The sequence below is a fragment of the Chanodichthys erythropterus genome, chromosome 6, assembly GCF_024489055.1.
Source record: "Chanodichthys erythropterus isolate Z2021 chromosome 6, ASM2448905v1, whole genome shotgun sequence".
Taxonomy (NCBI): Eukaryota; Metazoa; Chordata; class Actinopteri; order Cypriniformes; family Xenocyprididae; genus Chanodichthys; species Chanodichthys erythropterus.
Window position 1 is genome coordinate 13,479,098 of NC_090226.1, and position 13,532 is coordinate 13,492,629.

A 13,532-nucleotide genomic window follows, 5' to 3' on the forward strand; every position below is an offset into this window, starting at 1 on the left:
TGCAAAGTTAGGATGCTCAAAGTTCATTGCAAAGGCAGATATTTTCTTTTAAAAAAATTCTCTGTTTAAGGACTACAACAAATGGCTGGTAGGGACAACGAGTTTCTTCCTGGGTTGGTAACATCACTAACCCTAAAATTTACATAAACCCTGCCCCTGAGAACACGCAACAAAGGGTGCCATGTTACTGCAATACAGTACGTAACACAAATGCAATAGCATGTCAAAAGCAAGATGACAACATGTCAAATTATAACTGTAATTAAACTAAACTATACCTGTTCTATCTTCATGCAGCATATATTCTCTGGCTCTGTAAGCATCTTACAACAGTTCCCACACGAACGATTTATAGATTATCATGACAGAATATGCAGTCAGTAATTTTAAGATAGTTAACTCCACATCAGCTACATAAATTAATCAACTAACCATTCAGAAACGTCATGTTGCATTCTACATGTTGTCACTTCTTCTTGAGTCTCTCCATCATTGTCCGACTCCGGTTTGAACATAAAAGGCTGAACAGTTTCTGACTTTTTCAGTGAGTCTGCGTGAGGTAATCGGCACTGCTAACTTGAGCTCTTGAAACTCCGCCCTCTTCTTGAGAGCAGCAACTCATTTGCATTTAAAGGAACACACAAAAACTGAGTGTTTTTGCTCGCCCTCAAAAAGTGACAAATTTAACAGGCTATAAAAAATGATCTGTGGGGTATTTTGAGCTAAAACTTCCCTTAAGTATTTCATTCATACTGAATATAGGCTCAAAGATGCACTAGTCCTCATCACCAAAGAGACAAAAAATTTGTAAAATCAAATAAAACTGAACACTTCAAAACTGCAATAAATCAAGGTCGACACGACAACCTTTTAAATGTCTACAAACACTCAGGTCTCAGTTAAGCTCAAGTGCATAAGTAAACCTTCAAAATGGTCTCTTCAATATAACAAATAATGCTAACTAAACTTAACTAGCCAATGTCCACTTGCACTGGACGTGCTGTTTCGGCCTCATCACTGGCTGCAGTCATGTCCTCATCTTAAAAATCAAACATCTGTGATTCAACAACTATCCGCTAATGCACTCGCATTCACGTAATGTATACGTTGACAAGTTTGGGTGAATAAGGGCAAAATGAACAATATAGTACCTTCACTACCCTGTAGATGGCGATATCACTTTTTTATAGCAGAAATAAACTGCTGCAGAAAAAGTTAGGTGCCATTCATTACTCATCACAAATGTATTGGAGTAAAGAGATAAAAATGTAGACAAACACAGAGTAAAAGTTGCTAATATCTTTGATATTCAGTAAAACTACCAAGTATCCAAAAAGATTGCATTTACTTAAATAGGCCTACTTTACACCACTGGAATAAGCTTTGTGCAAGTGAGCGCTCTTAAGTCCAATAAAGAAAAATGACAAAGTGGGTAATTTTGCCTGTGCCTAGTCTACACCTGTTCAGTAATTAACAGAGCCTATAAAGATATGGTCACAAATTAGCTTGGCACACAACACTGGGATTTGCTAAATTATTTAATCAGACCTCACAGGGCTTCACCAGCACACAGGAATTCCCCTTTGGGTTACTGAAAATCAACTCCCCCCATAGTGATTTTACACAAACACACACAGCCACACAAAACTCCATCTCTGTCTTGTTCCTTCTTCAGCAGGGAGGAGAATACATAGAGTGTGTATGCTATTTTCCATGCTGGTCTGATGTCTACTTTCTGTTTTATTTATTCATGGCCACATAATGCGGTAGCTGCAGTAGTAAGTCTAGAATGAGCGGCTGGCTTACTGCAGTGGAGCTTAGTGTGCTAAACTACTGTTTAGTGGCTAATAGTAAATTTCTGCTCAGTGTGCTATAGACACAGGAGGAGAGGTGCTACTTTCTAATGCAACCACCATTCTGCATGGTTTCTCTTCATCTTTTTCAACTATAGTGGAAAGAAATGAGGTAACCCCTCCACATGCCCTCTATTGCTCAACCATTATACTCAGTCATATCCCTCTTGTCATGTTTGAAAGGAAATGTAATTGATTTAACCTTGAGGGCTTCTATACAATAGAAATGGGGTGAGAAAGATGGTCATCCATAACACGCCATCATCGTGTGCTTGAGTGGCATTATATTGATTTTGACCATCTTAAATTCTCCTTCCTCAGCATTCTTTTTATACAAGCCGGTCAATAAACTTGTAATGCTTGTTTACAATGAGAATTAATGATGGCTTCAGTGTTTACACTTTGATCCTGACCAAGTATATGGGCATAGGCATAACCAGATTAAGATCTTTTTAACATTTTTAAGTTTTATAAATATTTTCATTTACAAGTCATAACTGAAATGTGAGTGATTTAGATTTTTTTTTTTAGGTCAGTGGATAAATGCATGAAACTGCAGGTAAATATCAAGCATAAGTTGTTAGTCTAGTGATAGCATTATATATAACTACTATTGTGCCAAAAATGCTACTTAAAGGGTTAGTTCACCCAAAAATAAAAATTCTGTCATTTATTACTCACCCTCATGTTGTTCCAAACCCGTAAGACCTTTGTCCATCTTCAGAACACAAATTAAGATATTTTTGATAAAATCTGATAGCTCAGTGAGGCTTCCATTGACAGAAAGACAACTAACTCTTTCAAATGCCCAGAAAGGTACTAAAGAACAGTTCATCTGACTACAGTGGTTCAACCTTAATATTATGAAGCGACGAGAATACTTTTTGTGCGCCAAAAAACTAAATAACGACTTTATTCAACAATATCTAGTGATGGGTGATTTCGAAACACTGCTTCATGAAGCTTCGAAGCTTTACGACTCTTTTGTTTCGAATCAGTGGTTCGGAGCGTGTATCAAACTGCCAAAGTCACGCAAACCATAGAAATTTTGAAACGCTTCGAAACGCTTATGACGTAACGAAGCCTTGTTTACTGAAATCACATGACTTTGGCAGTTTGATACACTCCGAACCACTGATTCGAAACAAAAGGTTTGTAAAGCTTCAAAGCTTTGTAATGACTGAGGCAAATCAGACACAATTATTGGTTAGTTAACCAATAGTTTTAAGCTCACTCTGGAGTCTGTCCCCATCCCCCGGGAAGTTTTCAGTTACAAGTTTATTGCGCTGAGGAATGTGGTTGCCGCATGGAGAACAGAGTAGAGACACAGAAAATCTGCATCTTCCCTGCATTTTCCACACAGAACACAGACTCTATGGCATTAATGTATAGACAGACTGTGCTATAAATGATTCCTTCTCAGGAAATGGTATCCATTATTACTGATGTTGTATTGTACTCATTGTATTTACATGTTTGATGATTGTTAAATGTTATGACCTGCACGGTAACTTCAATCATGCCATGTTTAGTGTCTATACGTTCGTAGCGGGAAGACTTAAATGCTTGTGTATGCGGTACATCCATACCTGTGCAACACATCAGTATTAAAAGAATATTTAATAGTTCTGATTCAAGAACTCAGCTTGTTAATCTTTCTGGGTTGTAAAAGCCCTGACAGGAGGGGTGTTGCCACCCAGAATTACAACATCTTCATTGGTCCGGTCAACAACTGAGAGGTGTGACTTTGACCAGAGGTTAAAAACCAGCGAACAGTGCCACTCCCTCTCTTCTTCCTTGCTTCTGAACGACCGAATCGATCTCCTTGCGGCCGGCCTAGGCCAGGCCTGGAAGGCCTGTAGGCCTCGGCCTACAAACGAGCCATGTGCTCCTCATCCCACATGGAAAAGACTGGCAACAACTTCGGACTGAATCACCCAAGATCTCTCCTCAGATGGCAGAGCCGATGCTCCTCAGCCTAAGGGCATCTTGCAAGTATCGTACATTTTAACACTAAACAGCAAGTTAGTATTAATTTGTAAGACTTACCTTGCTATTGCTGAAGAAACTGATGATTCCTTTCCAGATTGCCTTTGACATTTCATGTAGCTCTAGTAACAGCATCTCTTCCGGTTCAACACTATCATTACTCATTCTGACTTGTGTGTGTGTGTGTGTGTGTGTGTGACCCTTTATGTATGTTATGTTATGTTATGTTATGTTATGTGTTTGTTAGTTTAGTTATGTGTTTGTGAGTTAGTTAATAAAGATTGTGCACAATACACGTTTGGTTCTGACTCCGTCTGCTAATGAATTGCCTCTTAAGTGATAGATCCGGACTACGTGAGTAGTACAGTACAATAAGAAATATTATTTTTTCCATAACGTGGAAATTGACATTTCTTAGAATTAATAAACAATCAACACTGAGCGTTCACTGGACGAACAGGTTAACTGATTGTAATGTTAATTTTAATGTAGCTACGTCCAGTTAATCTGATTAACGGATTTGCATATTCATAATTAATCATAATTAATAATCATAATGAGTTATGAATAATTATTAATATTTCCCCTTTGAGTTAATTTTCGCTACAGCTTCATGAAGCAGTGTTTTGAAATCGCCCATCAGATATTGTTGAATAAAGTCATTATTTTGGGGGGGTTTTGGCACACAAAAAGTATTCTCGTCATAATATTAAGGTTGAACCACTGTAGTCACATGAACTGTTTTAAATATGTCTTTTGTACCTTTCTCATTGTAGATTCACTCAATTTATAGCTGAATTGACTGAGATGAATTTTGCAACATTGACACTGCTATTGAACTGATTTGATTCAGCATTGAACTGACTCAAGCTTAGCCCGGATTTAATATTTACTTAAAAATATAATTACAATATACTTCAAATATTTAAGTTTGATTGCATTACTTATAAAATATAAGTATATTCTACTAATTTGTGGGTGTACTTCAATTTGTGTTAATAAATGTATAAGTTAAATGCACTTAAATTATGAAGTTTTTCTCCTGACGACGCTTCCTACACACTGGTTTGTGGCAGATAATGAAACCATTTTGTCGTGGTGTGTGTGAATTCAAGGAGCTATTGATGAGCAGTTGGAACATTTGTTTTGGCTGTTCTACAGACATTTTTTCCAAACATTTACCTTTTTATAGTTTTTCACCAAAGGAGAAGATCAAAATTTTTAAGTTACTATCATCGAGGCCAGGGTTTGTTTTAGTTGAGCTCTTGACCCTTGACTTTTTAATATTAGATTTTGTTTGGGCAGGTTTAACTGCATTAAAACCAACCAGACAAGCAAAGTTAAAAGATGATCAGGTGGTGTTGGTTATGTTTTCACATAATCATTATTTGATCTGAATCACTGAACTCATTTAGAGTCCAATCTCTGAGTTAGATTTACATTATTGATTACAGCAGCACTGTGATTCTACAGCGGAATACGCATTTAAAAAAAATGTCCTTATAACAAAAAAATAAATAAACATTTTTAGGCACGCACAGACATCAAGAATCAGCGTATGTATCTCAACAACGGTGACAAGCAACATATTCTGATAAACAGATCAACTCTGAACATTAGAAAACAAACTACTAAAAAGTCACAGAAAAACAGCAAAATTTAAATAGTGAGAATAAAGAAAATTACTAAGACAATTCAGCTCATAATTTATTCATGCAGCAATGCATGATGGGAGGCATGGATGAATTTTGATTGGTGGCAAGTTAACTTGCTTAGTACATTGAACTTAAATATACTAGGTGTAATAACTACAAAGTAATTAATATTACAAAACATTTTAAGTTAAATGAACTCAAATTATTAAGTTAACATTACTTAATTTTTTGTAGGGCAACCAGTTTCCTCAATTTTTTTAAGTAAATTCAACTTATCCGGGCTAACAGTGTAAATAACAACACTATTGTCTTCTGTAGAGCTGCTTTTAGCTGAAATTAACTAATTAATAATAATTCAACATAATTGATGAACTTTACAAACTAAACTGAATCAACACTGAACTGAATAATGACACTATTGTCTTCTGCAGAGCTGCTTTACAGAACTTTATTAATGTAAAGCTGCTTTGAAACAATCTGTATTGTGTATAAAGCACTATATAAATAAAGGTGACTTGACTGGTGTTGTTACGATGACACTAAACATTAGTGCAGAGTATTTTTTGCACTGTGTTTTGTCTACATCTGCAAAAAAATACACATGCGAGAACCGAATGCTGTTTCGGTCCATAACGACCACGCAAAACATGAAAGATGACAAATTTGGACAGGTAAGACATTCCTTTGTAGTCCATTACACAGATGGCATAAAGTGTTTTTATAAGAGCATAAAGTGTCGTGCAGGCTTGAAAGCATCCAGGCCCGTGTACACATTCTTTGAGTCAAAGTGAAATATATAAAGATACTTTGAACCGTGGGGGGCAAAACCTGAATTATTAAACAAACAGCTTTTTTGTTACGTTCAGATCTGACATCTTTGAAATATTCATTCATGAGAAAACTGAAGCATGACTTCAACACAAGCAACCCATGAATTCCTAATAGAAAATGACGCTCTTTACTACAGTGCAGCTGCAGTAACACATGCTCTTCCATGTCAAGAGATCTATTCGAGAGGGATGTTGGACAATTGCTTCAGATAATTAGCACAAACTGCAGAGCGTTGATCAGTGCCTCCTCTGTTACGTTCTCAGTCCTGCTCTATCGTGTTGGGTTTTGGCATTGCACAAGTGCTGCACCACCTGGCTCTCCTGATGCATGACCTTTGCTTTTTGGCAGGCTGGGTGCAGCTCTCGCCATGGGGTTGCGGAGGCCAGCGGTAGTCCTCCATTCATCTAGTATTACTGCCTGTGGACTGCAGGTTCCAGAACCTCCCTCCACTCCTAGTCAAGTCAGCGGGCATCTCCCTTCACACACTCAGCGCTTCCTTCCTAATTAGAGCTCAATCATTATGACTTTATGACATTATGAGCTTTTTTTTTTTTTTTTTGCTATACCATTACTAATAGAAAAAGTAGTAGAGAACATTGGTTTTGGGATTTTACATTGGACATCAAGTGGCAACCCAAGTCTAATGGAGGCTGAGACATTTTCTATTGTCTTGTCCAGTTTACATTATGGTTTTTCATGTTTTTCAGGCTGTCCGTGTTGGAAGCTGACTAATTAGATAGCTTCTGAGTGTCAAAATATGATTATATTGGACACATGGTTTTGACATCAGCTTATTTCTTTTAGGATTACTTTTGATATGCTAAAAATGAACAAGTATATTATTATAATTTAGATTTTTATAATAATAAAATACAAAGTGCAAAATATTTAAATACTATTTAATAAAAATTTTATATAATTTATTTTTTTATTTTTTGTATATAATTAATGTTTAAATTATAGTATTTAATTATATAAACAATTGTATTACAATTTGAATAATATATATATATATATATATATATATATATATATATATATATATATATATATATATATATATATATATTAAAGCCTTTTTAAATATATATTTATAAAATTTCTCTTATATTATTTGAATTTTGGTTTGTTTTTTTTCCTAATTACATCTTTGACCCACCAGTTGAGAACTACTTGTAATAAGTAACAATATCACATGTAAAATATAGGCAAGTTAGCATTTTATTACAGGCTATATATATATATAATATATATATATATATATATATATATATATATATATATATATACACAGTACAAACCAAAAGTTTGGAACCACTAAGAGTTTTAATGCTTTTAAAAGAAGTTTCGTCTGCTCACCAAGGCTACATTTATTTAATTAAAAATACAGTAAAAACAGTAATATTGTGAAATATTATTACAATTTAAAATAACTGTTTTCTATTTGAATATATTTCACAAAGTAATTTATTCCTGTGATGCAAAGCTGAATTTTCAGCATCGTTACTCCAGTCTTCAGTGTCACATGATCCTTCAGAAATCATTCTAATATGATGATCTGCTGCTCAAGAAACATTTAATGTGTACAATTGTACAAAATATTTGTGTACAATATTTTTTTTCAGGATTATTTGATGAATGGAAAGTTCAAAAGAACAGTGTTTATCTGAAATCGAATCTTTTGTAACATTATGAATGTCTTTTGATTGATTTAATGCATCCTTGCTGAATAAAAGTATTCATTTCTTTAATTTCTTTTCAAAAAAATAAAAATAAAAATTCTTACTGACCCCAAACTTTTGAACGGTAGTGTATAATGCTACAGAAGCTTTGTATTTCAGATAAATGCTTTTCTTTTGAACTTTCAATTCATCAAGGAATCCTGAAAAAAAAGTACACAACTGTTTTCAACATTGAAAATAATCATAAATGTTTATTGAGCAGCAGATCAGCATATTAAAATGATTTCTGAAGGATCATGTGACACTGAAGACTGGAGTTACGATGCTGAAAATTCAGCTTTGCATCACAGGAATAAATTACTTTGTCAAATATATTTAAATAGTACACAGTTATTTTAAATTGTAATAATATTTCACAATATTACTGTTTTTTACTGTATTTTTAATTAAGTAAATGTAGCCTTGGTGAGCAGATGAAACTTCTTTTAAAAACATTAAAAATCTTAGTGGTTCCAAACTTTTGGTCTGTACTGTATATATATCTATATATATATATATATATATATATATATATATATATATATATATATATATATATATATATATATATATATATATATATATATATATATATATACACTACAGGGCTGTTGAATACTTGATTCTGATTGGTTGACCAATGTTCTTACAGCCTACAACTGCAAAAGAAACAACCCACAACGACATGACAAAGCAAATAAATATAGTAAACAATAGGATGAAAACGTCAAATTATTGTCATGGTTTTTGCCACAAAATATGCTTTATTGTGTCCTGAAAGCGCATTCTCTCTCTCACTCAAACGTACACACGTACAGTATAGTACGGACACACACTCGCACAGAAACGTTTTTTTCAGCGCTGCTCTGATGAATTAATCAGTAAAATAGTTTAGCAACTTAAAAGCTACATGACATTTCTCACCAGCGAGGTAATAACTGTGCGGTTCTTGAGGTAGATAAACTTATAGTTTCGCTGTTAATAGAGACACTGCTGCCAAGAGAGACGCACAGACTCAGGTAGGCAAATACACATTTGCTTATTCTCTCTCTCTCAACTGCGTTAATAACTGTATCAACTGTATTATTCTGCTATCAAGGCTCAAGCCTCCCTTAATAGTTCTGAAATTTTGGAATTAGCAACGGAGGCTTGGGATGAGATACGTAAGAAATTAGTCCCACACACAAGAGAGTTTTAAGGACAAAAACCTGACAAATGTCTTGAAATACAACATTGGAACAGTGTCTTGAGATGCGGTAACCGTAGTATAAGTGGAATAATTGACTCCAGGCCATTGAATTCTTAAAAAAAAAAAAAATTATTTTATAAGAATTCAACGGACAACGGCCCATTGTCAATTATTCCTTATATATATATACACACACACACACATTTAAAGTGACTTCAGAAGTAGTTCAGCAATGTCAGAAGAGCTGACATTAGAGCTTTCTGTGGCATCAGTGATTCATGTTTATTTGTGGATAACACACAGTGGCATTCACTATCCTTGTGGTCGGGGACATGATGCAGGTCAGGGCCTGCGGTGGTTTATTTGATTTCTCCCGTGACAGAAACTCAGAGTGACAATTAGATTCTGTGTCTTCCTCCATGGCAGTTCGCCAGATGTGGAATTCATCATAATTTGTATTGCTTTAGACATTCCTTTCACCTGCCAACTCAGAGATATCACTGCTTCTTCGATCTTGTGTCCAAAATTCAATTTCATGTCAATTTTACCTTGTGTGACTGCCGTGAACCTGTAGTCTGGAGCGGTGCTTGTAAGACACTTGCATCCATCTTCCTATGAAGCACATCAATGAAATTTCTCCAACTGAAGCTTAATTGTGCACTTGTCATTAGACAGGAAAAAAAGGAGGTGCCACAGTTACAAATGATCTAAATTGCCAATGACTAGCATCCTTAATTTATTGGAGAACAACATCAAACACAAGCAGGCTCATTAGGCAAATAAAAAAGTGCCAGGTAACTAATGGCAATTCATTATTTATACAGAACTTACTTTCAAAAAGTCTGTTAGCTCAGTTTTAAACGGGCAGAAAGTGGGCATATCTAAAAGGTCATGATCCTTTGAAGTCCTACCTCATACTCGTGCATATACGCAGATAAACATAAGCACGTCCCCCACCAACGTCACCCCCAACAAACACGCTTCCCATCAAACACTGCAGGAAACTTACCTGCGCTGGAGATGTTGGGGTTTCCGTTGGTCAGAAGCACAAGGAAATCCTGACAGGTTTCCGAGTCTAGCAGAGGGCTGTCATCCAGGCAGAGGTCAACGATAAGGGCCACTGCCTTCTCACAGAACATATCCTGGTCCTCAGTGGCGATAGCACTCATTCTGTGAGCCCAAATCCCAACTGTTTTGTCCTTTTAGCATCTAGAATGGAGACAAACAGTGATCGTTGCACTTCAAAAATAGCTACTCTCTGCTACTCTTGGATGTTCACATATGGGCGAATGGTTGTGTGGGAAAGGGGGCTTAATGAAGCAGTAGTAACCCCGGGTGCTCAGGGAACCAAAGTGCTGCTTCACATTATGTCTAGATCTTCCTCTAAGCTACTGTTCAGGTTTTGGAGATTTTTGTCCCTAAGCCAGCTTTTGTCCACTCCCCTCTCCTTGTTCCTCCCTTCTCTTGTCATTCTTACATCGGATAGGGAAAAGGAGAGCTCCTCCTCCCTTCCACCGCTCCTCTCCATTTATTGACCCTGAATTTGCTAGAGGCTTTTTGTTATAGACTACATTCCCCAGTGTTCAAAGATTCTATTATTTAGTTTGATGGAGTATTCTGCATTCTCCTCTCATGTTCTTGTGAAGGTTTTCCTTGATGTTACAACCTTGTTGTGGGATCTGAATGTTTTCCAGTAGCTATTGATCATCTGATGAGGCATTTTTTTGTTGAGTAATGGTAAGCAAAATCCCATTTCTTGGGCCCATGCACTCTATCAATATCACAAAATGTGTTAATCTCTCCTTTTCTTACTCTATTAATATAATATCATGGTCAGTAGTGCATTTCTGTTTCAGGTAGATATATATCTGTATATTGGAGCTGACTCTTGTCAGTGGATAGAACAGCATAAATGTTGGCAATTAAGTCACACATCCTTTTTACACATTTAATATTTAACTTATATATTCCATATTTAATGCACTTTTAATTTATATTATTTATTATATTATTTAATTTATATTATTTATATATTTAATGAGTAAGTCTTGTATCCCAGTGGCTAAAAATTTTTACATAATCATTGTCTGTTAAATTACGTAATGAGAGCATTTTTACATTTATATTTTTCTATATCATAGAGTGCATGTGTGTGTGTATTATTGGTGTAACCAAAAAAAAAAAAATATAATATTCCTCTCGTTTATGATTTATCATATAATCAATAATTTTCTCTTGTTTACTGACTAGACATATCTACGTATAGACAATGCAGAAATAGTAATTATACAACAATTATATTATATTATATTACTGTTCAAAAGTCAGTAATTTATCTCATATGCTCACCAACGCTGCATTTGAAATATATAGTATTAATATCTTAAAAACAAACAAACAAAAAAAAACTATTGAACAATATATTATGTTGACCTTCACTGGTCATTCAAGACATAGGAGCTTTTATTCTGGGGATTGATTCTTGAATTCCTAATGGATAGTTTGTGGATGTAACATTCAGCTGCACTTCAAAACTGTAGTCTATCTCAGTTCTTAGAGAAGACAAGATGTGTAGTAAAAATCTGGCTTTATTAAAAATTTACAGAGAGAGTAGAAAGAAGAGTGTAGCAAGGACGTGGCCTCACTGCTGCTCTGCCTAAAACTTTTATGTTTCCATCTACAAAGCTTTTCTTTGCGCATAAGGAACCTGAAGCATTTGTGTAAGAGAGTGCTGAATTGAGAATACATAAAAGAGGGTTTGCTTCTCTCATTCAAAGTCTGTGCATTCAATTGAAAATCTCTATAGGTTGTCACCGAGGATGAGTACTGTTCAAGAAACTATAAAGGCCAAACCATATTGTGTCTCCATGAAATATGACCTGATCTCACAGTGTTCTTGTGCAAGTACAATAGCTTTTAGATTAAATGTTCCCTCATGTATTTATTGAGAGGTACAAATTAATAGGTATTTTATAGAAAAATGTATTTTATAAAAAAAATAATTTGTTGAATGAATGTGATTTAAACGTAGCGCCCATTATGCATCTAATCAAATCAAGTAAACTTGGACTGTTTTGAATATTTTATATGAACAAAATATGTAGATTCTGATTAAACATGATTTTAATATGTCAATGTAACTTCTTTGCAACTAACTGAATCAAAATGTTTGTATTGGGTTAGTCTAATCAAATATCTATCTTGTTCTTTTAATTAGATTTGTTTTAGATTAAATTGAATTATTCAAATAATTCTACAATAAATGCTTCTTGTTTAGTCCTGTAATTTACATAAAATTCATGATGAGATGTTCTGTGTTGGTGGTCTAGAAGTGATACTGGTTTCATCCAGGGCTGCGTTTCCCAAAAGCATTATAAGACTAAATTGATCATAGAACCATTGCCACCAACAGAGCAACAATCAACTTAGGCTTGCGATGCTTTGGGTAAATGCTACCCAGAGCACTATTGATTACTTTATTATTAAAGTGATATGAATGCTTGTTAGCAGGTCTTCAACCCAAGCACAAGCTCAACACTTCATCACAATGGTAACCCTAAAACTATTATCATAACAGAAACTTTTAAATACCAACATAATAGAACAGTAAACATTAAAAAGTCTCTCCATTTTCTCATTTTGTAAAAAATGCTTAAAATAACACTTTATTTCAACATTTACTCTCCCAGTTCAGCCCCTTTGCAAAGCATGATAGGAAGTAAAAATCCTGTTTGATTAACTCCTAATTGTGTTACTTGATTGAAACATGCTATTTCAATATGAAAACATCAAGTAAAGTCAAAGAGTAATCGTTTCAAGTCAATTTAACATGAAGCAAACACATTTAAACCAGAAACCTGATACAATGGTGTTGAATCAAAATAAATTGTTTAAATAAAGTGAACAGCATCAAAAATCATTTTTTAATGTACATTTGGCACTGTGACTATGATTTTTCAAAATAAAGAGAAATGGAAAATGAGAGAGAAAAGTTTGAATTGTGACTCAGCTTTTTATGTAGATTAAAATCCTGGAAATGGATTGAAAATTCTCATCATCAAATGATTTTTCTTGGTCTATACTCTTAAAAATAAAGATTCCATATAGCAGTGGTTTTCAAAAATTTTTATGCTATGAACCTCCAAATATAAACATTTAAACATTAAATGGAACCCCCTAAATTGTAAAGACAGCAACATATTTTCTTGTATAAAGACCCAATACTGTGAAAAGCAATCTACAGTATATGTAAAATATTATCTGGTAATTAATTTGTATATGGGTCAATGACGTG

The 13,532-nt window shown here is 34.6% G+C and overlaps 1 protein-coding gene across 1 annotated transcript in view; it reads right to left on the reverse strand.

Moving 5' to 3' along the window:
• syt6b (synaptotagmin VIb) overlaps nucleotides 1-10,407 on the reverse strand; it is a 42,010-nt gene extending 31,603 nt beyond the window's left edge. Inside the window, exon 1 of the mRNA XM_067387300.1 lies at nucleotides 10,248-10,407. Coding sequence (XP_067243401.1) covers nucleotides 10,248-10,407 — 160 coding nt within the window. The remainder of the gene's footprint in view (nucleotides 1-10,247) is intronic.
• Between the last annotated feature and the right edge of the window lie 3,125 nt (nucleotides 10,408-13,532).